This window comes from Rhinopithecus roxellana, chromosome 1, assembly GCF_007565055.1.
Source record: "Rhinopithecus roxellana isolate Shanxi Qingling chromosome 1, ASM756505v1, whole genome shotgun sequence".
NCBI lineage: Eukaryota > Metazoa > Chordata > Mammalia > Primates > Cercopithecidae > Rhinopithecus > Rhinopithecus roxellana.
Window position 1 is genome coordinate 123,507,899 of NC_044549.1, and position 21,661 is coordinate 123,529,559.

The window sequence follows — 21,661 nt, forward strand, 5'->3', positions numbered from 1 at the left end:
GGCTATTTGAAATAAATTCATATTCTCTACTGCATGCAAAGTCATCTATTAGACCAGACTTGTTTATTTATTTATTTTTCTTTTTTGTATATTTTTAAAGTAGAGATGGGTCTCGCCATGTCACCCAGGCTGGTCTTGAACTCCTGGGCTCAAGCAATCCTCCCTCCTCGGCCTCCCAAAGTGCTGGAATTGCAAGTGTGAGCCACCTCACTCAGCCAGACCAAGCTTATTTAATTGTTTTATAATATCTCATTGTACGATTATTACAAACTTGTTTTATCCATTTTTTTTAAAATGACTGTTTGTTGTTTACAGCTTCTTGCTATTATTAACAGTGCTGTTGTGCACATTCTTACTCTAATATTGTGTTTAGATTTATAGGCATATTTACCATTTTATTTGCTCACCATCCCTTGCATCTCAAACTTTCCTTAGGAAATAATTTTTCTTTTCCCTAAAGGGGAAAGAAAAAACAAAACCTCTAAAGGTATTATTTGGGAGTTTATCCTCTAGGGAGACCCTATTGGTGAAACCATCTATTTTTGTTTATCTCTAAATAAAGCAAATCTGCATGAAATGATAGATTTGCTGGGAACTTGTGGGTTGATGTTTATTTTTGTTCAACACTTGGAAGGTTTATCCCATTGTCTTCTGCTCCCCACTGTTTCTGTGGGGAAGTTGGCTGTCAGTCTCATTGCCATTCTTTCATTGACAACTCATTTTTTCTCTCTTGTCTTTGTCCCCAGAGCATGCTGTGTATTGTTTACCAGCTGTGAACGTCTGTCTTCACCTTTTTTCTCACCTTCACTTCCTCAATGCTTTGTCCTCCTGTTTCAAAAAGGCCATGACTTCTTGAGGATACTAAGCACATTTTCTTAAAATTTTATGTTATTTGTAGCAAATGCTTTTCAGATATGTACTTTTCTTCTGAGTGTGATTTTTCCAGGTAAAAGTGAGAGGGGAGACACGCTAGGCAAAGGGAAAGGCATGTGCCCAATGATAGAGGAGAGAGAGTCCGTGCATGGGGTGAGGTTGGGGGTGCTGTGCAGGGCTGGTGATCAGACCTGGCCTGAAGAGAGGTATGGTCATGCCGGATATTAAGGATGACAGGGGAAAGCCTGGAAGACAGATGTAGTGGTCTGAGGGTGGGTGGGTAGTGAGAGCTTGGACAGGCCAGAGAGAAGGCTCTTCTCTCTGATCTGACACATTCAAGTGTGGTCAACAAGCTTTGGCCTCAGATATTTTCTCAAACCAGGTTCACAGACCAAGTGAACATTTCCAGATTTCTGTGAGATGACAGAGAACAGGGAGGTCTGGAGGTGATGGCAAGATGAAAGGAATAGAAGGAGAAAAAGAGAGGGGATAATGAAGAGAGAGACAAGAAAGAAGGAAGAAACCAGGGGAACTAGGGGCCTGGGCAAAGGAGCCTAGAGTCCCCTCCCCTGGAAGCACTGTGGGACTTGTGAAGAGTGGGTTACCTGGAGTGGGTAACTACATCTATGGGTTTCTGACTCTGCAGGGGGGTTTGCAGGCCCTGGGAAATCCTGGCATCCTTCCCCAAAGGCTACGAAACGATCATGGACTATCTGCTCCAGAGGCTGACTCCACACCAGAGATCAAAGGACCAGGAGCCCAGCCACAGAACAGAGATCTCACCACTGATTGTATGGAAAGGCCAGCAGAGGGGGGCTGGGCTGGGGAAGGGGACTCCCTGCTCTCCTGTCCTCGGCTGACTTGGGCTCTTTGGCCTTGACCTTTTAGGTATCAGTATTTGGTAGAACAGTCTAATGGCAGTCTTGGAGTTGGGTTGCAGGGAGGGTTTTCCAGTTGACTTAGCTTTGTCAGGGAGATAGAATAACTGAATTCCCCAGTTCCTCTTTAACTTTCAAAGATGGTACGAGACTAAAACAACCACTATGATTAGAAGAGTGCTTTAAAACAGTGACATTCTAGAAATTGCCCTTCATTTTTCCGGCTAACACTAATGTAGTCTTCACTTGCTCTAACAGCATGGGTTTTACTGGGCAAGTCTGTATGGTGATGGGTTGTGGAAAGAGACTTCCTGGTGACAGGACCTATGAGTTGAAGATATGATAATGCCTCACTCTTCTCCTCCCTCCCAGGCCACCAGAGCCATCCATGAGCTCCTGCTGGAACCCAGTCGGCGGATGGAGGTGCAGTCCTTCTTCTCTTCCTTGTTCATGGCCCTGCTGTTCCAGATCTCCTTTTTGGTGGTTGAAGTGGACACTGAAATAAGCCAGGATCAGCAACACATAGCTGAATGGGTGGACCCTATAAGGTACCTTTGGTGTTTGCTAGTGATTATGCTCCAGGGACCATCAGCTTGGCACCTTCGCCTGACTTGGTGTCAGCCTGCTGGGCCTGAATACCCTTTGTACACCCTCCTGCCAGGGCACTTAACATGTTCCCCATGTGTCATTTCAAGAAGTCCCTCAGGACTTAAAAAAATTATATTTTATTATTATTATTTTTAGAGACAGGGTCTTGCTATTTTGCCGAAGCTGGTCTTGACCTCCTGGCTCAAGCCATTCTCTTCTCTCAGCCTCCTGTGTTGCTGGGATTACAGGTGCAAGTCCAGCTGTCTGGACTTTTTAGAAAAGACTCCTTCTTTAAACTTGGCCTACTAGGCTGATGCAGAGATTCTGCACCAAAATGAGATCAATACCGTGGATAAAACACACATCCAAGTCCACAGACCTGGATTGCATTCCCTAACCTTCTGCTGGCTCCCTGTGTCACCTTGCAGATGCCACATCTCTTTTGGTCTCAGTTGCTTCGCTTCTAAAATATTAGCCTGGGTCTCTGGGGGCTGTCCCACACCAGCAGTTCATGATCCTGAGAAAGTTTTGGGAGTCGGGCAGGTGGCCGGTGAGGGAGAGGAGCACAGGTGGTGAATGACTTCCTATCTGTTCTTGGCCCTTTCTCCAGTTCTACCGTGGAGGCCCTGAAGACCTTGATGCGAAGTTCTGGGTATGGGGACTATGTGTCTTCTATACAGAGACATGGGGGCTGGTGGCTTCTTGTCAATCCTGAAAGACACTATGACGGAGTCACTGTGCTGGCCAGGTGAGCTGCACCTGGGTCCGCGGCTGGAGGGCCGTCCATTCACTTGGCCCGCTCCTGTGGCCCAGGCCTCACCTGAACACTGTGCTCTTGTTGGTAGGTCCCTGGTCATCAACAACTGTTGGCACAACCGCCCCCTCTTCAGCTCCATCATCAGATTCCTCCAGGATCCAGACTGCAAGAATCACTTAACGGCCCTTGTGTTCCTGACAGAGGTGGCTGGTTCTTGGCGGGAGGGGGGCAGGTGAGGGTGATCCCTCTGTGAGACAGCCACACCCAACAGACGCCTCCTGGAAAGGCCCCTGACTCACTGCTAGGAAGGGTTGGGGGACATGACTAATGGTTACCTTGAGCTGGGGGCTTTGGTACCTTCTTGAATCTCACAGCAGTTTGACTCTGCCCTGACTTTACAGAAAAGCACAGCTCTCTCCTTCAACCACTTCAGCCTTGAGCAGCCTTTTAAAATTAATCCTTGCTTAGCGATTGACTCAGTACAATTCAGCCACCTGACAGAAAAAAAAGAAAATAGGAAATTTAGAAAACATGGAAAAGTATATCAAAAATTATACAACCATTACTAAGCATAATCCCCAGAGGAAACCACATTTATTCAGGTTTTTGCCTATATAGAGGTGTGTGTGTATGTGTGATAGTTGAAATCACTTTCTACTAATATTCTATATCCTGCTGTATTCAAATATCTGTCTATGTCATTACATGTTCTTTGTAACATACATTTTTAAATTTTGTTTTATTTTTTGAGACAGGGTCTCACTCCCTTGGCCAGGCTGGAGTGTAGTGGTGTAATCATGGCTCACTGCAGCCTCCGTCTCCTGTTCTCAAGTGATTCTCTCACCTGAGCCTTCTGAATAGCGATGTCTACAGGCATGTAGCACCACGCTTGGCTAATTAAAAAACAAAATTTAATATAGAAAAGGGGGTCTTGCTAACTGCCCAGGCTGGTCTTGAACTCTTGGGCTCAAGTGATCCTCCCACCTCAACCTCCCAAAGTGCTGGGATTACAGTTGTAAGCCACCATGCCTGGCCTATAAATGTAAATGTTAATGGTGATATAATGTTTCATCACAAAGATGATCTATAATTTATTCAACATTCTGTTTCCAATTTTACAAGATTAGAAATAACACTTTAATGAACATCTCTGTCGAAAGTTTTTGCCCGTATTCCAGATTATTTCCTTAACTATTGAATATAATAAGTGGAACTATTGGTTCAAAAAGTATGAATGTCTTCTATAACTTTTAACAATAATGCCAAATTGCTTTCCAGTAGAGCTGTACCAATTTAGACTTCCACCAACAGTATTTGGGAGAATTTCAGAGTTTCTGACCCACTACAGCTTTAAATGGGATCCTTTTAAAATTCAAGCCACCAGATTTTTTTTTTTTTTTTTTTTTTAACAAGGGCTGGACTACTTTTGAACATAACCACAGAGATAGAAGATAATACTTTACTAATACTAGGATGTAAACAGATATTATCCCAATGTGTCGTCGTGTGCCCTTATGTGGATTACAGGACATTGGTGTCTTGTTGGAAGGTGTCCACTGCTAGAGGCTGACCTGTACATGTTGGTATGGGGTACTGAGATACACATTCAAGGATATATGTCATGTTGGCAGAACTCCTGCTCAGGGTGTGGGAATGAGACATGTAGGATGCAGAACCCTGACTGGAAGGGGATGGCTTAGTCCAGTGGATCTCAATCATTTATGAACTTCATATCTTGGGGAAGCTGTTTAACATGCAGATTCTGGGCCGGGCGCGGTGGCTCAAGCCTGTAATCCCAGCACTTTGGGAGGCCGAGACGGGCGGATCACGAGGTCAGGAGATCGAGACCATCCTGGCTAACATGGTGAAACCCCGTCTCTACTAAAAAATACAAAAAACTAGCCGGGCGAGGTGGCAGGTGCCTGTAGTCCCAGCTTACTCGGGAGGCTGAGGCAGGAGAATGGCGTAAACCCAAGAGGCAGAGCTTGCAGTGAGCTGAGATCCGGCCACTACACTCCAGCCTGGGTGACAGAGCGAGACTCCGTCTCAAAAAATAAATAAATAAATAAAACAAAATAAAATGCAGATTCCTGGGCCCTGTCCCCAGAGACTTGGATTCAGGAAGTCTGGGGTAAGGCCCAGAAGCCTTTTTTGCTGGTGGCGTTTTTTTGTTTTTGTTTTTGTTTTTTGTTTTTTTTTTTTTTTTGAGATGGAGTCTCTCTGTCACCCAGGCTGGAGTGCAGAGGCATGATCTTGGCTCACTGCCACCTTTGCTTCCCAGGTCAAGCAATTCTCCTGCCTCAGCCTCCTGAGCAGCTGGGACTACAGGCACGCATCACCATGCCCAGCTCATTTTTGTATTTTTAGTAGAGAGGGGGTTTCACTATGTTGGCCAGGCTGGTCTTGAACTCCTGGCCCCAAGGGATCCACCTGCCTTGGCCTCCCCTCTCAAAGTGTCAGGATTTCAGGCATGAGCCATTGTGCCCACCCTCCAAAAGTCTTCATTTTCTTTTTTCCTTTTTCTTTTTTTTTGAGACAGAGTCTTGCTCTGTTGCCCAGGCTGGAGTGCAATGGCACAATCTCGGCTCACTGCAGCATCCACCTCCTGGGTTCAAGTGATTCTCCTGCTTCAGCCTCCTGAGTAGCTGGGACTACAGGCATGCACCACCATGCCCAACTAATTTTTGTATTTTTAATAGAGACAGGGTTTCACCATGTTGGCCAGGCTGGTCTCGAACTCCTGACCTCAGCTGATCCGCCTGCCTTGGACTCCCAAAGTGCTGGGATTACAGACGTGAGCCACCACATCCAGACAAAGTCTTAATTTTCTAAAAGTACTCCAGTGATTGCTGTGCCACAGGAAGTGCTTGGACCCAGCTTTGGGAAACAATACAAGGCACAAGCCTGCGTGGGCTGGAGGCCACCATGAGATAGCTGCCACTCTCTTTAGAGCAGTAATTCTGAACCCTGGCTGCATATAAGCATCCTCCCGGGAGGTTTCCAAAATGCAAATGCCAAGCCCCCACCCCACCCCTCACTCTCTGTCAAGTTTTTCTATTTGAATCGATTTGGGACGGGGTCTAGGCATCAGTTTGTTTTAGAAGCTCCCAGGTTTAAAGCGATGTTCTAGAAATACAGTTAGGATTGAGAATCACTCTAGAATTTCCCCAAGTGTCTGATACCCAACTGAAACAAAGGGACACACGATAGAGCGTTTGCTCATCTGCCACCCTGATTGGGATTTTGGGCTGACAACGGGGAGGGGAGGTCAGCGTGCTTGAGAAGAGGCTGGAAGGCACACCCCAGTAGCGAGATGGGTGAACCCCATTCTTAGCAATCAGAGAGAGAAGCAGTAGATTCTAAAGTGGAAAGCCAGTGGGGTTTTAAGTACCAGGTAAGTAAGTAGGTCAAGATCTGTTAAGTGAGAGACCATGGCTAAGAAAGCTTTCTAATATTTCCCAGCCTTTGTCACTCCCTGTTTGTTGCTTTGTTATCTTTATTCATTTCTTTGAGATGATCACAAGTAGAAATATTTAAAAGAGAAAAGGTTGTGTGCTTTTCTTCAGTGTACTCAAGAAACAGTAGAGCTCTGTTATTTTATTTCTCTCTAATTCTGTGAAAAGGGTGTTATTTACCTCTATTTTGTAGAGAACGAAAGTGAGGCTCAGAGAATTTAAGAAGTTACTTATTCAGCTGGAGAGTAAATTAGGGTGGATCTGCCTGACTGCCAATCAAAGACAGATGAAAACTGCTGAGATGTTAATGAAGACTTCTTTGCCATTAGCAACATGTAAATGTACATTCATATGTGCATGCATACATGCATGCTAAAGCAAGTACATATATTTTAAATGTATCTGATTGACTTTTGGCTTTTTAAATGGTATTTTATTATATAAAAGATATTTTCTATCTCACAAGTCATCAAGCAATAAATATTATTTAAAATAATCTATATACATATATAATACAAACAAGCAAATTAAACCATGGAAACTGATTATTTATTTATTTTTAAAATTTTATTTATTTTATTTTTTGAGATGGAGTTTCACTCTTGTTGCCCAGGTTGGAGTGTAATGGCGCAATCTCAGCTCACTGCAACCTCTGCCTCCCAGGTTTAAGCAATTCTCCTGCCTCAGCCTCCTGAGTAGCTGGGATTACAGGCGCCCACCATCACACTCAGCTAATTTTTTGTGTTTTTAGTAAAGATGGGGTTTCACCATTGGCCAGGCTGGTCTCAAATGCCTGACCTCAGGTCCACCTGACCTCAATCCACCTCAATCAGGTCCACCTGACCTCAATCCACCTCAATCAGGTCCACCTGACCTCAATCCACCTGCCTCAGCCTCCCAAAGTGTTGGGATTACAGGTGTCAGCCACTACGCCCGGCCTATTTATTTATTTATTTAGTTTTGAGAAGGAGTATCGCTCTGTTGCCCATGCTGGAGTGCAGTGGCAAGATCTTGGCTCACTGCAACCTCTGCCTTCTGGGTTCAAGTGATTCTCCTGCCTCAGCCTCCTGAGTAGCTGGGATTACAGATGCCTGCCACCACGCCTGGCTAATTTTTGTATTTTCAGTAGAGACAGGGTTTTGCCATGTTGGCCAGGCTGTTCTCGAACTTCTTATTTTTTTTTTTCTTTTTGAGACGGAGTCTTGCCCTGTCGCCCAGGCTGGAGTGCAGTGGCTGGATCTCAGCTTACTGCAAGCTCCACTTCCCGGGTTCACGCCATTCTCCTGCCTCAGCCTCCCAAGTAGCTGGGACTACAGGCGCCTGCCACCTCGCCAGCTATTTTTTTGTATTTTTTAGTAGAGACGGGGGTTTCACCGTGTTAACCAGGATGGTCTCGATCTCCTGACCTCGTGATCCGCCTGTCTCGGCCTCCCAAAGTGCGGGGATTACAGGCTTGAGCCACCGCGCCTGGCCCTGTTCTCGAACTTCTGACCTTAAGTGGTCTGCAAACTGATTTTTTAAATGCAGTCTTTTTTTTCTCTTCTACTTTTGCCTTCTCCCCTCCTACCACATTCAGTCTATACCTCCACCTCTTCATCTCCCAAGTGTCTCAGATGCAAGCAACCAAGTATGTATCCTTCTGCATGCTCAAATAATCACACACACATAATAGATGCTGACAGATTGTTTTCCAAAGAAACACTAACAATTCACATTTATCTCAGGGAAGTGTGAGAGAAGGGTTTCTCTCTATCTCTTCCAACAACAAAGCTTCACTGTTTTTAGATGTTTGTCCTCCTGGCAGGTGTAAAGCAGGGATGTCCAATCTTTTGGCTTTCCTGGGCCACATTGGAAGAATTGTCTTGGGCCACACATAAAATACACTAACACTAATGATAGGTGATGAGCTAAAAAAAAAAAAAAAAAAAAATCGCAAAAACCTCATAATGTTTTAAGAAAGTTTACAAATTTGTGTTGGACTAATTCAAAGCCGTCCGGGGCTGCGTGGGGCCTTTGGGCTGTGCGTCGGACAGGCTTGGTGTAAAGCAATACCTTATTGCTGCTCTGGTTTGCATCTCCCTGGCTCCTATTGATTTTGAGCATTCTGCATGTAAGTTTGTGATCTGGATTTGCCCTTCTGTGAATTCCTTCCCATGTCCTTTGCCCATTGTCCTATTGAATTGTTTGGCTTTTTCTTGTCTACAAGACTACTTTAACTCCTGATTTTCCATTTGCACGACTACACGTTTTTCCATCATAATGTTTTCCATCATGTGCATGCTAGTCTATCCTTAAACAGACTGCGTGCCAGGCTGGTCTATCCAGGTGAATGTACTGATGTATGTAAGTCTGAGCCAGCCTACCTGTGCAGACTCAAAGTGTCCATCTGGCATGTTTATTCCAAAGCATATGCACTTAGAGCAGGAGTTCTCAATGCTGGATGCATATTCATATCTCCAGGAGAATTTACCCTAATACTTGGGGGCCAACTCAGTCCAATTAACTCAGAATCTTGGGGGTGATGTGGGGTCCAAGAATCAGCATTTTTAATAGCTCTGCAGGTGACACTAACATGCAGCCAAGGCTGACTGCCTTGGAGTCAGCATCACTTGTTCGATATCACCCAGCAGAGTCTGGAGTCCCCAGCGCTGTTGAATGATCATTACAAGGATTTCTTCCTTTTTCTTTTTCTTTCTTTTTTTTTTTTTTGAGGCAGAGTTTCACTCCTGTTGCCCAGACTGGAGAGCAATGACATAATCTCAGCTCACTGCAACCTCCGCCTCTAGGTTTCAAGCGATTCTTCTGCCTCAGCCTCCTGAGTGGCCAGGATTACAGGTGCCCGCCACCACACCTGGCTAATTGTGTATTTTTAGTAGAGATGGGGTTTCTCCATGTTGGTCAGGCTGGTCTCGAACTTCCAACCTCAGGTGATCTGTCTGCCTCGGCCTCCCAAAGTGCTGGGATTACAGGCGTGAGCCACCATGTCTGGCCAACAATGATTTCTTAATAATTCTCCTTTTTCCCCCTCCCTTTTAAAAAATTATTATTCTGGAGGACTGTCTTTGACTTTTCTCTTTTGCCTTTTCAGCAGGTCAGTAAATCTGTGTTTTGCAGTGTTCTTCAGGGTCATCCTTTCTCCATTCCCACTACCCTGGCCTAGTCCAGACCCTTATTACCTGTGCTTGAAGCAATTATTTTAACTTTTTTTAGAGACAGCGAGTCTTGCTATGTTGCCCAGGCTGGTCCCCAACTCCTGGCTTTAAGTGATTGTCCTGCCTCAACCTCCAGAGTAGTTGGTATTACAGGTGTGAGCCACAATACCTGACTGGAGCAACTCCAAAAGATAACATGCTGGTCTCTCTCCTCCTAGGATCTTCTGTTAACATAATGCATTTCCCAGGTCCAACATTCCTTGCCAATGAATCCTCCTCTGGAGTCGGGTCAGCACCCAGTTGCCCTTCCCTCAATTACATTATGCTTAGCTTATCCCTACATTTCGCCCTTGTTTTGCTATGCCCACCTTTTCCCATTAAACACACACATGCTTATGTTCCCCTTCCATCTGCTCATTGAAGTTCTCTTTATTCAAGTTCAGCTCAAGTTCTACCTCTTTCTTTTTCTTTTTTTTTTAAATTTTTTTTGGATACAAACTTTTGCTGTTGTCCCCCAGGTTGGAGTGCAACGGCATGATCTTGGCTCACTGCAACCTCCGCCTCCTGGGTTCCAGCGATTCTCCTGCCTCAGCCTCCTGAGTAGCTGGGATTACAGGTGCCTGCCACCACGCCCAGCTAATTTTTCTATTTTTAGTAGAGATGGGGTTTCACCATGTTAGCCATGCTGGTCTCGAACTCCTGACCTCAGGTGATCCGCCCGCCTCGGCCTCCCAAAGTGCTGGGATTACAGGCATGAGCCACCACACCTGGTCAAGTTCTACCTCTTTCATAAACTTTTCCTAGATGAAGCAACATGTGTTTATATGAATTTTTTACTTGCTTTTAATTTATGTAGTATTGTTATTGCCTTGAAATGTTCACTAGGTGGTTCATGTACCTAAGTCTTGACTCTCCAGCTGAATTGCTAGGATCTTTGAGGGCAGAGTGCATTTCTTACTTGTATCTCCTACAGTTTCCTTTATCAAAAATGCTTAATGGGGCTGGATGTGGTGACTTACGCCTATAATCCCAGCACTTTGGGAGGGTAGGCAGGTGGATCATCTGAGGTTAGGAGTTTGAGACCAGCCTGGGCAACATGGTGAAAACCCTTCTCTACTAAAAATACAAAATTAGCCAGGTGTGGTGGCACATGCCTGTGGTCCCAGCTACTCGGGAGTCTGAGGCAGGAGAATCACTTGAACCTGGGAGATGGAGGTTGCAGTTAGCCGAGATCGTGCCATTACACTCCAGCCTGGGTGACAGAGTGAGACTCCGTCTGAAAAAAAGAAAAAAAAAATGCTTATGGGGCCAGTTTTGTGGTGGCTCATGACTGTAATCCCAGCACTTTGGGAGGCTAAGGTGGGTGGATCCCCTGAGGTCAGGAGTTCAAGACAAGCCTGGTTAACATTCTGAAACCCCATCTGTACTAAAAAATACAAAAATTAGCTGGGCGTGGTAGCACATCCTGTAGTCCCAGCTACTCAGGAGGCTGAGGCAGGAGAATTGCTTGAACCGGGGAGGCAGAGGTTGCAGTAAGCTGAGATCACACCACTGCACTCCAGCCTGGGTGACACAGCAAGACTCCATCTCAAAAAAAAAAAAAAAGAAAAATGCTTAAGGAAAACTTGGAGAATGAATAAATGACTTCTGGAATGACAGGTGCAAATTCACCTTTTATGCTTTGGCCTCTCTACCGATTCTAAACCCTTAAAAGCATTTCCCTACTAGTGAGTAGGAACCTAGTCCAAAGTCATCGAGGATTTTTTTTCTCCTTGCCTGCCCATCTTTCTTGGCCTCCCTTCCCCAGCTGCTCCAGTGCCCAGATGTGGCAGCCTTAGTGGATGACTTCACCACCCGCATTCTGGCAAACTGGTTCAAGAGTGAGGAGCCAGCCATAGTGAAGCCACTGCTGCAGATGCTAGAGGTCTTTGCGAAGCATGAAAACATGGTAAAATGGGGCAGGGGCTAAGGGTGTGCTCTCAGGAGATGTTGTAACCAGGGGAGGCAACATCTGCTGTGTCCAGTTATAGATAGGGTGGGACACACTCTTGGGATCAAAGAGAGCAAATCCTCATGAGGCCAATGCACCACAGACAGGAGTTGGGGCTTGAGCCATTCATGATTTCTCCCTCCAGTAAAGGTCTCCTGAGGAAGTTTTTTCATGGATCATTTCAGAGAATAGGTGAAGCTAACCCCAGGATCTCACACATGTCATCCAGGTCCCCTGGAGATTGCTGTCATCATCAGGGATGAGAAGGGCAGTGGCGATGGAAACTTATGGCATGGTGGGAGGAGGGGGCCTCCTCTGTTTTCTCCCCTTTTCTCATGATGGACGCAAGGTACCTCCCCAAATGCTCTCCTGGGCTACTCACTCTGATGGCTACCCAGATGCTGGGCCAGTCCCAGCTCTGGAATGAAGAAGCAGTAGAGTGTGGCTCTCATTTGCGGGGCTGAATTGATTTGAAATGAGAATTCCTTGACTTGGAGGGAGTCATTTCCCCAGCTCCTGAGCCACTGTCACCCCGCAGGTGAGGCGGCTCCGAATCCTCCAGCCCTATGTGCTGAACTGCTGCTACTCCTCGAATAGCGACATCGTACTGGAGACTTTGCTGGTGCTGAAGAATCTCCTGCGCCACCTCACCTGGCGGCACTCCTCCTCCTTCCTGATCCAGCTCAGCTTCACGCTGGTGCCCTTCTTTGAGGAGGTGAAGGCCCTTCTGGGGTCATTTTCTTTCTCTCGGCATCTGTAAAATAAGGGAGTTGGCCGGGCATGGTGGCTCACGCCTGTAATCCCAGCACATTGGGAGGCTGAGGCAGGAGGATCACATGAGGCCAGGAGCTCAAGATCAACCTGGGCAACATAGTGAGACCCCATTCTAACAACAACAACAACAAATTAGCTGAGTCCGGTGGTGTGCACTTGTGGCCCCAGCTACTTGGGAGGCTGAGGCAGGAGGATTGCTTGAGCCCAGGAGGTCAAGGCTGCAGTGAGCTGTGATTGTGGCATGCACTCCAACCTGGGCGACAGAGCGATACCCTGTGTCAAACAAAACAAAACAAAACCCCTCACAGAGTTGGCAGAATGATTCAAGACCCTTCACCTTGAATATGGTACTGTTCTGTAGGGACTTGATTGCTCCTGCCCTCCTTGTATCTTTCTGAAGGGGTGAGATGGAGCGAGAGAACAGACCACAGCAGGCGGGGATCAGAGCACGTCATTTGAGGGAGGGAATGGACACGGGAGTGTGGGGTTGGCGGGGGTGGAGCTCAGGGACCTGATCGCTCCTGCTTCCCCATGCATGCATGTCTTCTCTCCCAGGTGTCAGAGCATCTGCGGTTGGCAGCCTTTGAGATCTATGGGAGTCTCTTGGCCAAGGTCAAGAAGAGAGGCCTTGTCTTCCCCTTGAAGCACCAGATCCTCAACTTGCTAGTCCCCCTGGTGCTCCACCTGAGGGACGTAAATACCGACGTGGCTCTGGTGAGAGGCCAGGCCTTGGAGCCTGGTCTTCAGTCCCCGTTTTCATGGGAGATAAATGCTAAGCATGTTGAGTGCTTAGGCAGGGCTGTGGCAGTACTGGATGGTGCTGAAGGAGTCAACTAGTCTCTGACCTTGCCGAATGAGAGACTAGGGATGAACAGATGCTTGCACTAAAGTTTTCTCCAGCTTCTGGCTCCATCCGGTTGGCCACTGACTCCCAGTGGAATACTGTGGGTGTTTCTCCCAGGAGGAAAGTCTCATCTACGGGCAGCAGTCCCTCTCTCTGCCTCCCTGCCTGTGGCTCCAGGAGCCCCGTCTCGATGCTGCTTTCTGCATACTCTCTGTCTGTGAATGGAGACAGAGCTCCCTGGGTCAGGAAGACCCCGTGGGAGGCAGTGTGGTGGGCAGAATAGAGAGAGCCTGGAACTGGCCTTCATTCCGGAATGAATGAGTACAGCTTTGAGCCCAGGAGACCCAGGAACGTGAACTGCAGCTTGAACACTTGAAGACTGGCTGACTTACTCTGTGACAGGACACCTTGTTTCCACAGAGCAGGCCACTCTGCCATCACTGAGGCCTCTTAGGCACATCTGAGTCCGGCTGGGCAAGCGATTGAATGGGGATATTTGTGCGGAGAGTCCCACCGGTGAACTCAGCCGTGGTATTCCTGACAGAGCCAGCCCTGATTTAGAACAGTGACCACCCAGTTGGGGGATTAAGACTTTGGGGAAATTGATTTTCAGAGAGACTGTTTTGTGGGGCAGGGAGGGTTGCGGGGGCGGCGGCGTGGGAAGCCATGCGGCTGGTGAATAAGGCTCTGAGCTGAATAGTTCCAGTGCTCTGGGTCTCAGTGTCACACCACAGCAACTGGGAAAATTGTTAGAACTGTAATTTTTAAACTTCTTATTAGGGGGAATAGGAGGTTGTAAGTAGAGCCAACCTGCCTGGACCCCTGCCTTTTTCCTAAGCCCTGGATCCCTGTCGATTCACCAGCATTTCCATCCCATCGAGGCTGAGTGTGATGCTGCTTGTCTCTGTTCTTTGCACCCCTCCATTTCCCTGCCCAGTCCCACTCCTCAGCTCCTTATGCTGAGCCTCCTTGTCTCCCAGATCTGCCGGTCTGCCCTCTGCCACACAGCTGCCGTGCTGGGCTGGTCAAAGCTGAAAGCAGTATTTGCAGAGAAAGATGTGTGGAACATTCTTGGAGCCCTGGTAAGCCAGCAGCTTGCTCACTGTCTTCTCCTATGCAAGGGAGGGTGGCATCCCCAGTGGTCTAGGTCTTCTTCCTACAGCTCTGGGGTTTGCAGCAGTAATGGCAGCGGCAACAACAACAGTTTAATGATGAGATACTCATTAAGCACCTACTTTGTGATTGGCACCTATAGTTCCTGCCCTCCCCTTGTTTCCTGTCTGAATTGGGGAGCTAGGCACACAAGTAGACAATCTCAGAATACTTCGGGAAAGGTAAAGGAGGGATACCCAGCACAGTCTGGAAGTTGAAGGAAGGCTTCCTGGAGGAGGTGTCATCTTCAGAAGGAGAAATGTAAAGCAGGATAACACTTAGGCAAAGGGAAGGAATCAAGAGTGCAGGCCAAGGTGATGCTGTACATAGGGGTGTGGAGCAGAGCACACATTATCTGGTATGATTTGATCCTTACAACCATCCTGAGAAATAAGGGCAGAAGGGCCTGGTGTAGGGAGCTGTTAATGTAAGTGCCTTGGAATCATTAGAGCAGGGGCAGAAAAGGCAAATGCTTACAAGGTCATGCAGGAAACACTAACCAGAGATCAGACTGGATGGGCCCGGAGGAGAGATGTAGGCCCAGGCAGCCTCCTCAGCGTGGCCAGAAACCACACACCATTGTCACAGCACACATCTAGTAACACCGCCTTTACTCTCCTACAGTGAAATTCATAAATAATATCCTCTACCTTTGCATATTTCCAAAATAAGTCATATAATGCCCTAACTCCAAAGGAGAAGTGAAAGTAATCTACAACAAAATAATCTGTAGGAATATATGGAACACAATATAGCATAACACAATATAATAATAGAATATACTGTATGTAAATGCTTGGGCCAAGTTACTTTTATTTACTTATTTATTTATTTATTTATTTATTTATTTATTTATTTATTTTGAGACAGCGTCTCACTCTGAAGCCCAGGTTGGAGTGCAGTGGCGCGATCTTCGCTCACTGCAACCTCCGCCTCCCAGGTTCAAGCGATTCTCCTCTCTCAGGCTCCCGAGTAGCTGGGATTACAGGCACTTGCCACCGGGCCCAGCTAAGTTTTGTATTTTTAGTAGAGACGGGGTTTCTTTTTTCTTTTGTATTTTCTTTTTTGAGACAGGGTTTCATCATGTTGACTAGGCTGGTCTCAAACTCCTGACCTCAGGTGACCTGCCTGTCTCAGCCTCCCAAAGTGCTGGGATTATAGGTGTGAGCCACTGTGCCCTGCCAGGGCCCAGTTACTTTAGTAGACAATGATGTACATGAATCCTCGCCCCTCTCCATAGAATCACTGTGAATGGATCTGCTACAAATGCAGAATGATATAGGAGTCACCACAAGAAGGGTCACCACAAGAAGGGTCACCGTTGGTGATGGGAATTCCAAAACGATTGTATTAATAGCTCCCCCGACACCAGGAAAGTCTGATTAGACCAGAAAGTCTGATGACTTTCTGAACAAGATGAAGTATAGTCTTTGATGTCTATTGCAGATGCACTCCTAGAAAATCCAGCATGTAGTTGAACTGTGAAAAACTACTCTGTTATCTAAAAGAGCCAACTTCTAGGCATGGATTAGTATAAGTAGGATTTTGGTAGACATAAATGTGTAATGGGATATTAGAAATTGGTGCACCCCCTCTTATCATTTTGAAAACCATAAACATCCCCCAGTTCCATAATTCCCTCCACACAGTACAGTCCCCAGTTGAGAACCCACCAATTGTTTCTAGGAGAGAAGGTGGCTCAGGGTTGTTAAGAGAAGCAGGAAATCCATGCCGGGTGCGGTGGCTCACACCTGTAATCCCAGCACTTTGAGAAGCCAAGGTGGCTGGATCACCTGGGAACAGGAGTTTGAAACAGCCTGGCCAACATGGGAAAACCACGACTCTACTAAAAATACAAAAATTAGCCAGGCGAGATGGCAGACGCCTGTAATCCCAGCTACTGGGGAGGCTGAGGCAGGAGAATCGCTTGAACCCAGGAGGCGGAGGTTGCAGTGAGCTGAGATCGAGCCACTGCTCTCCAGCCTGGCTGACAGAGCAAGACTCTGATTGGGGTGAAATTTCCCCCATTGATGTTGGCAAATAATTTAAAATGTAAAATACTGCATAGATCAAACAAAAAAATATCTTCAGGCTGACTTTTCTCAGAGACTGTCAGCATGCAGTCCGGTCCGGGCAGGAGACACGGAAGCAGGAGGCTGGGCCACACTGTTCTGTGGAGGTTTGGGCCCAGTGAGGAGCAGGACTTGAGGCTGTAGGCAAGGGGAGTTGTTGAAGCGTTTTAAGCAAGTGGGTAGCATGGTTAGAGAGCTGTGCATTTCACACAAATCACCCAAGCTACAGATGAGAGAAACGTTTCCAAGGGATGGAATTGGAGCCTGCACTGGAGAGTGTCTGGGGAGAGACGAAGAAGTCAAAAAGACAAAGGCATGGATTAGCTAGTTGTGGAGATTGATTTGATGTGAACTGTGAAAGTAAAAGTTGCCTCTTGGCTTCCGACATGGGTGAATGCTGGTGTCCTGGACTGAGGTCAGAAATACAGAGGGAGGAACAGGTGTGGAGGGGAAGGTGGTGGCTTGATTTTGTGCATGTTAAGCTTCTAAAATCTGTGAGAACACCACAGGTTTGTGCTTCCATTGGAAGTTAGATATGTATCACTGAAGCTTGGAGAACAGGGCTGTGTTTGGTGAACCCTGAGCATACCGTTGGGTGGTAGATGAAGACTGCAACCCTGAGCCCAGATATGCTCTCCTAAGGAAATTGTGTGGTGGGAGGAGCATATGAGTCAACACTGAGATCCCAGGAGACATCAGTTCCAAGGATCCCACAGAGGAGACTAGAAAAGGAAACCTGGCAGAAAGTCAAAGGAGGACAACAAGAGAGGAGGGTCATGGTCACCTAGGAAGGACCATGACCAGTTTCAGGAAGCAGTCAAGGGTACAAAAACCCAAGGGTTTCTCGGGTAACTTCAAAAGATGGGAGAGATGAGCAGGCAGGCTAGGTTCAGCCTCCCCACCTCCTTCAGCCCCAGCAGCCCCACTTCTCCTTCTCCTCTTTCTCCTTCTTCTTCTTTTTTTGTAGAGACAGGGTCTTGCCATGTTGCCCAGGCTGGTCTCCAACTCCCGAGCTCAAGTGATCCTCCCACCTTGGCTTTCCAAAGTGCTGGGATTACAGGCGAGGGCCACCACCCCCACCCCCCACCCCTTCTATTAGTTTGGGATATTGGGTTTCCAGTTAAGATTTCTTTTTGAAGAAAAGATCCTGCCAAAAGAAGCTGGGAAGAACCATGGATGTAGCCTTCTGTTTTAAGAACTTAGACTGCAGAGTGAAAGAGGAGAGTTAGGATCGGAGCTAGGAAGGAGATGCAGGAGACGGGGTTTGGGTTAGTGGTTGTTGCAAAGGGAAGGACATACCATCCTCTGAACCTCCAAGGATGGAAATCTGATGAACGCAGAAGGGACTGCCTTCCTAGGCAGGCGATGGAAGTTATGAAAACACGTAATCACATGCAGCACCGCTAGGCTCTGTTCATTTTTATTTATTTATTTTAAATATTTTATTTCATTTTATTTTATTTATTTATTTTTTTGGAGACAGTCTGGCTCTGTTGCCCAGGCTGGAGTGCGGTGGCGCGATCTCGGCTCACTGCAACCTCCACCTCCTGGGTTCAAACGAATTCTCCTTCCTCAGCCTCCTGAGAAGCTGGATCTACAGGCGCGTGCCACCACACCTGGCTAATTCTTTTGCATTTTGGTACACGTGGGTTTCACCATGTCGCCCAGGCTGGTCTTGAACTCCTGAGTTCAGGTGATCTGCCTGCCTTGGCCCTCCGAAAGTGCTGGGATCATATGCCCGGCCTATTTTTAAAATTTTAGGTTCGGGGGCATGGGTGCTGGTTTGTTACATGGGTATATTGTGTGATGCTGAGGTTTGTGCTTCTAATGTTCCCATCCCCAAGGAGTGAACATAGTCCATAGGTAGTTTTGCAACCCTTGCCCCACTCCCTTCCTCCTGTTTTTTTGAATTCTCAGTGTTTATTGTTCGCATCTTTGTGTTCGTGTGACTAAGGCTCTGCTTAAACAGAATGCTGTAGGCATGATCTTTTGCAACCTAAAGCATATGACCTTGAGATTGAAGATTTAAACTAAGATAGAAATAAACAGGATTTAAGCAATAGGGTTCACCTTATTGTTGGCAGTAGGAGAAAAAAATGTATGAGCCAGACACTGGGGCCAGTCTCTATGAGCTTCATGCTCAAACTGGGTCAAGGCCAGGGAGTATGATCTCTGTGGCATGGTCAATCCGGGAAGGCTTCATGAAAGAAAGAAGATTTCAGGAGCTGTGGTAGGAGGGATGGAGATGGAGATGGTTTTGACAGATTTTTGCACTCAGGGGATGGCTCCAGTGTAATCTCCAAACGGTCTGAGGGTCCCTTCCATGATCTGACACCTTTTCTTACAGCTGGAGCAGGAGACAAACAAAGCCCTCTGGTTCCTGAAGCAGTGTGTGGCTCTCTTCAAGAGCCCACAGGTTCCCATCCGCTGGGCAGCTGTGTGGTTTGCAGGTATGGCCTTTCGTCTTGTTGGAGCTACCGTGTCCTTGTTGTAGAGTACCTTAAACCGACTGGGCAGCCAGGACATGAGGACACACAGAACCCATGGGAATGACATTGGGGGGTGGGAGTGGAGGTGGGAGTGCCTGCCTGCTCCCTCCCCTGCAGGAAGCTCCTGGTCGGGTTGGATGGTAACCTTCCTATAGCAGAATGTACCAAGTCCTAGGAGACCAGCCAGCAGAGAGACAAAGGGTGGGGCATCTGGGGTCTGGGAGCTGCTCAGTGGGGGAAGTTCAGAGGTAGGTGGGGGACTGCCTCAGATCACCCCAGGGAAGAGCTCTTCAGGGCAGAGGAGTATCCACTCCTTCACCCAGCCCAATTTGCTTAGAACCCTTCAGAGAAGCAAGGGACACAAGTTTGACTTTACGGGAAAAGTTCAAACCTGAGGCTGGTGGCCAAGGGAGGGAAAGACAGGAAAAAGGAGGGAATGGTGAGTGTTTTGGGAAGGGGGCTGAGAGTACTTGCAGCCAGGACCCCACTGATTCCTGGTGGGGCCTCTGAGGTGCTTCTCTGCGTCCCTGTAGGCCAGATTATCCAAACCCTAGACTTGGAAGAGATTGATGAAATTGAGGAGGCGTACACAGGTGAGTGGCAGCCCAGTCGCCCCCTCCTTGCATCTTTTTGTGGCACTGGTGTTGGTGGGGAATGCTCAGAAGTTAGGAAAAGTGGGCAGATGGCCTCACAAAAATGATCATCCGCAAGTGTGAAGAGGCAGGCTCATCCCCAAGGTGCTTAGGTTCTGAGGTGCTGGTCAGAGCCCTCCTGCCCCATGTTCACTCACACCCTCACCACCATGGAGCCCATTCATCAGCCAGGAGGGTCCCTTGGGTTTCTTGCAGGAGAGACAGCGTTGGGCTCCCATATGTGGCTGAGTCCCTGGCTGCAGCTCTCTTTGAAGTCAGAGAACTTCACACATAGCTATTCTACGGGAAAGAGAGGATGCAGGGCCAGGGAGGGGCAGAGGAGAGGAGTGAGTGGTTGGTAATGGGTGCAGGGTGAGGAGCAAGTGGGCGTCACATCTCCCTGTGCTCACAGCAGCTATGTGGTCTTGCTTGCAACAGAGCATTGTGGACTCCTAGAAGAAACTCTTGCTCATAGTTTAAAATCCACCAGTCCTGACCCCATTGCCTGGTACCTCTCTGCCACAGGGCCTAGGCCCTCCTGCAGCCCACTATCCTTTCTCTGTCTGTGTTTCAGCCCTAAGGCACATGCAGAGAGACTCTGACCCCATGGTCAGCTGCCTCACCACGCAGACTTTCTATATCCTGGAAGCCAAGAAGAAGCTGCTACTGGCCAAACCCCCGACCTCCTGCTTCTGCAGGAGGAGGCCCCAAAGGCACTACTTCTGAGCCTGCATCCTTGAGTCTCAGATGTAGGCCTGACCATCAGACCCTGTGACAATGGGGCCAGATTCCTGGGTCCTGCACTAGAAATGGAGGTGTATCCCTGCAGAATCTTTGTAATAAAAGGAAAAAGCATGCACCTTTGTGAAAATAGCTATTATGTTGTCTTTCCAGTCAATTCTTGGCCTTCTGAGGTAGAGTCACTTGTGAGCCACCTTCTTTCCTATGAACATCTGGGTAGGGGTGACCTTTCCCTGCTCTGCCCCTCTGTTCCCTTCTCCCATTCAGCCATGGGTCTGAGGCCAGAGCCAGCCGTTTCTTTTGAACCAACTTCAACTATGAGCCTAGGGGGAAGTAATGTTGGCATACATGAGGTGTTCTAGAATGCAGGTGTTCTAGAATGCAGAATGTGTAAGCAACAGAGTTGCTTAAGCAGGAAAGTGATTTATTAAAGGGTTGTTAGTGAAAAACATCCTGGAAGATCAGAGAGTTTGGGTACCACAGAGCCAGGGACAGTGCTGCTCTATAGAAACACCACCACGACTGGCCCTCGGCACAGCCCAAACCACACCCCATGTGTCAACACTCAGGCCTGGATACTTGTCCTGCAGTGCCCTGCCTCTGCCAGGGCAGTTTTGCTTTGTTACAAGCGATGATAAAAGATAGATCTTATTAAAAACCTATTAACAGGTCAAGTGCATTGGGATGAGACCCACCTCAAAGACTGCTCTGACACCGCCACAAGTCACCCCCTCACTTCGGTCAGGCATAAAATAACAAATACAAGGTAATGAATAAATGGAAAGTAATGGATTCTAGGGCCATCTCTGTCCCAGGAAGATTTTGGCCAACTCTGTTGGCCTCTATGGGCTTCAATTCTGTAAAATGTAAATTTATAAACAGAGAGTTGGGAAACATTATCTTTGTTTTTAAAACTCAACTTCAGAGGCTGAGAAAAAGATACCTTTTAAGATAGCACCTAGTTCTGACAATTGAATGGCTCTTACCAAATTCTGAGAGGTGCCATTCCCTTGCGCCTGGGAAAGCTGCCCCATAGCTTATATCCTCAATGGAATTTTTCTTGACACTCTCTTGTTTTCCACATTTTTTAAAGTAAGCAGATATTATGCATGTAATCTGGAAACAAAACACCACCCCACATTAAAAGAATAAAAGAAGTGTCTCTTAACCCAGCGTTCCTGTCCCCCCCCACATCCTGCAGGAGCCTCGGCATCCTCGAGAGACAGGATGAACTGCGTTTGGAAAAATTACCTTGTGTTGCAAA

The 21,661-nt window shown here is 47.3% G+C and overlaps 1 protein-coding gene across 3 annotated transcripts in view; it reads right to left on the reverse strand.

Annotated features, from left to right (window-relative positions):
• Window positions 1–18,244: 18,244 nt before the first annotated feature.
• Window positions 18,245–21,661, reverse strand: part of KIF21B (kinesin family member 21B) — a 61,054-nt gene continuing 57,637 nt past the window's right edge. For 2 of the 3 annotated variants that reach the window (XM_030929848.1, XM_030929846.1), the window contains one exon: window positions 18,245–19,574. In XM_030929848.1, the coding sequence (XP_030785708.1) occupies window positions 19,397–19,574 (178 nt within the window). In that variant the 3' untranslated portion in view covers window positions 18,245–19,396. Of the gene's footprint in view, window positions 19,575–21,327; window positions 21,514–21,661 lie in introns of those variants that run through there. The other variant, XM_030929852.1, reaches the window with a different exon arrangement.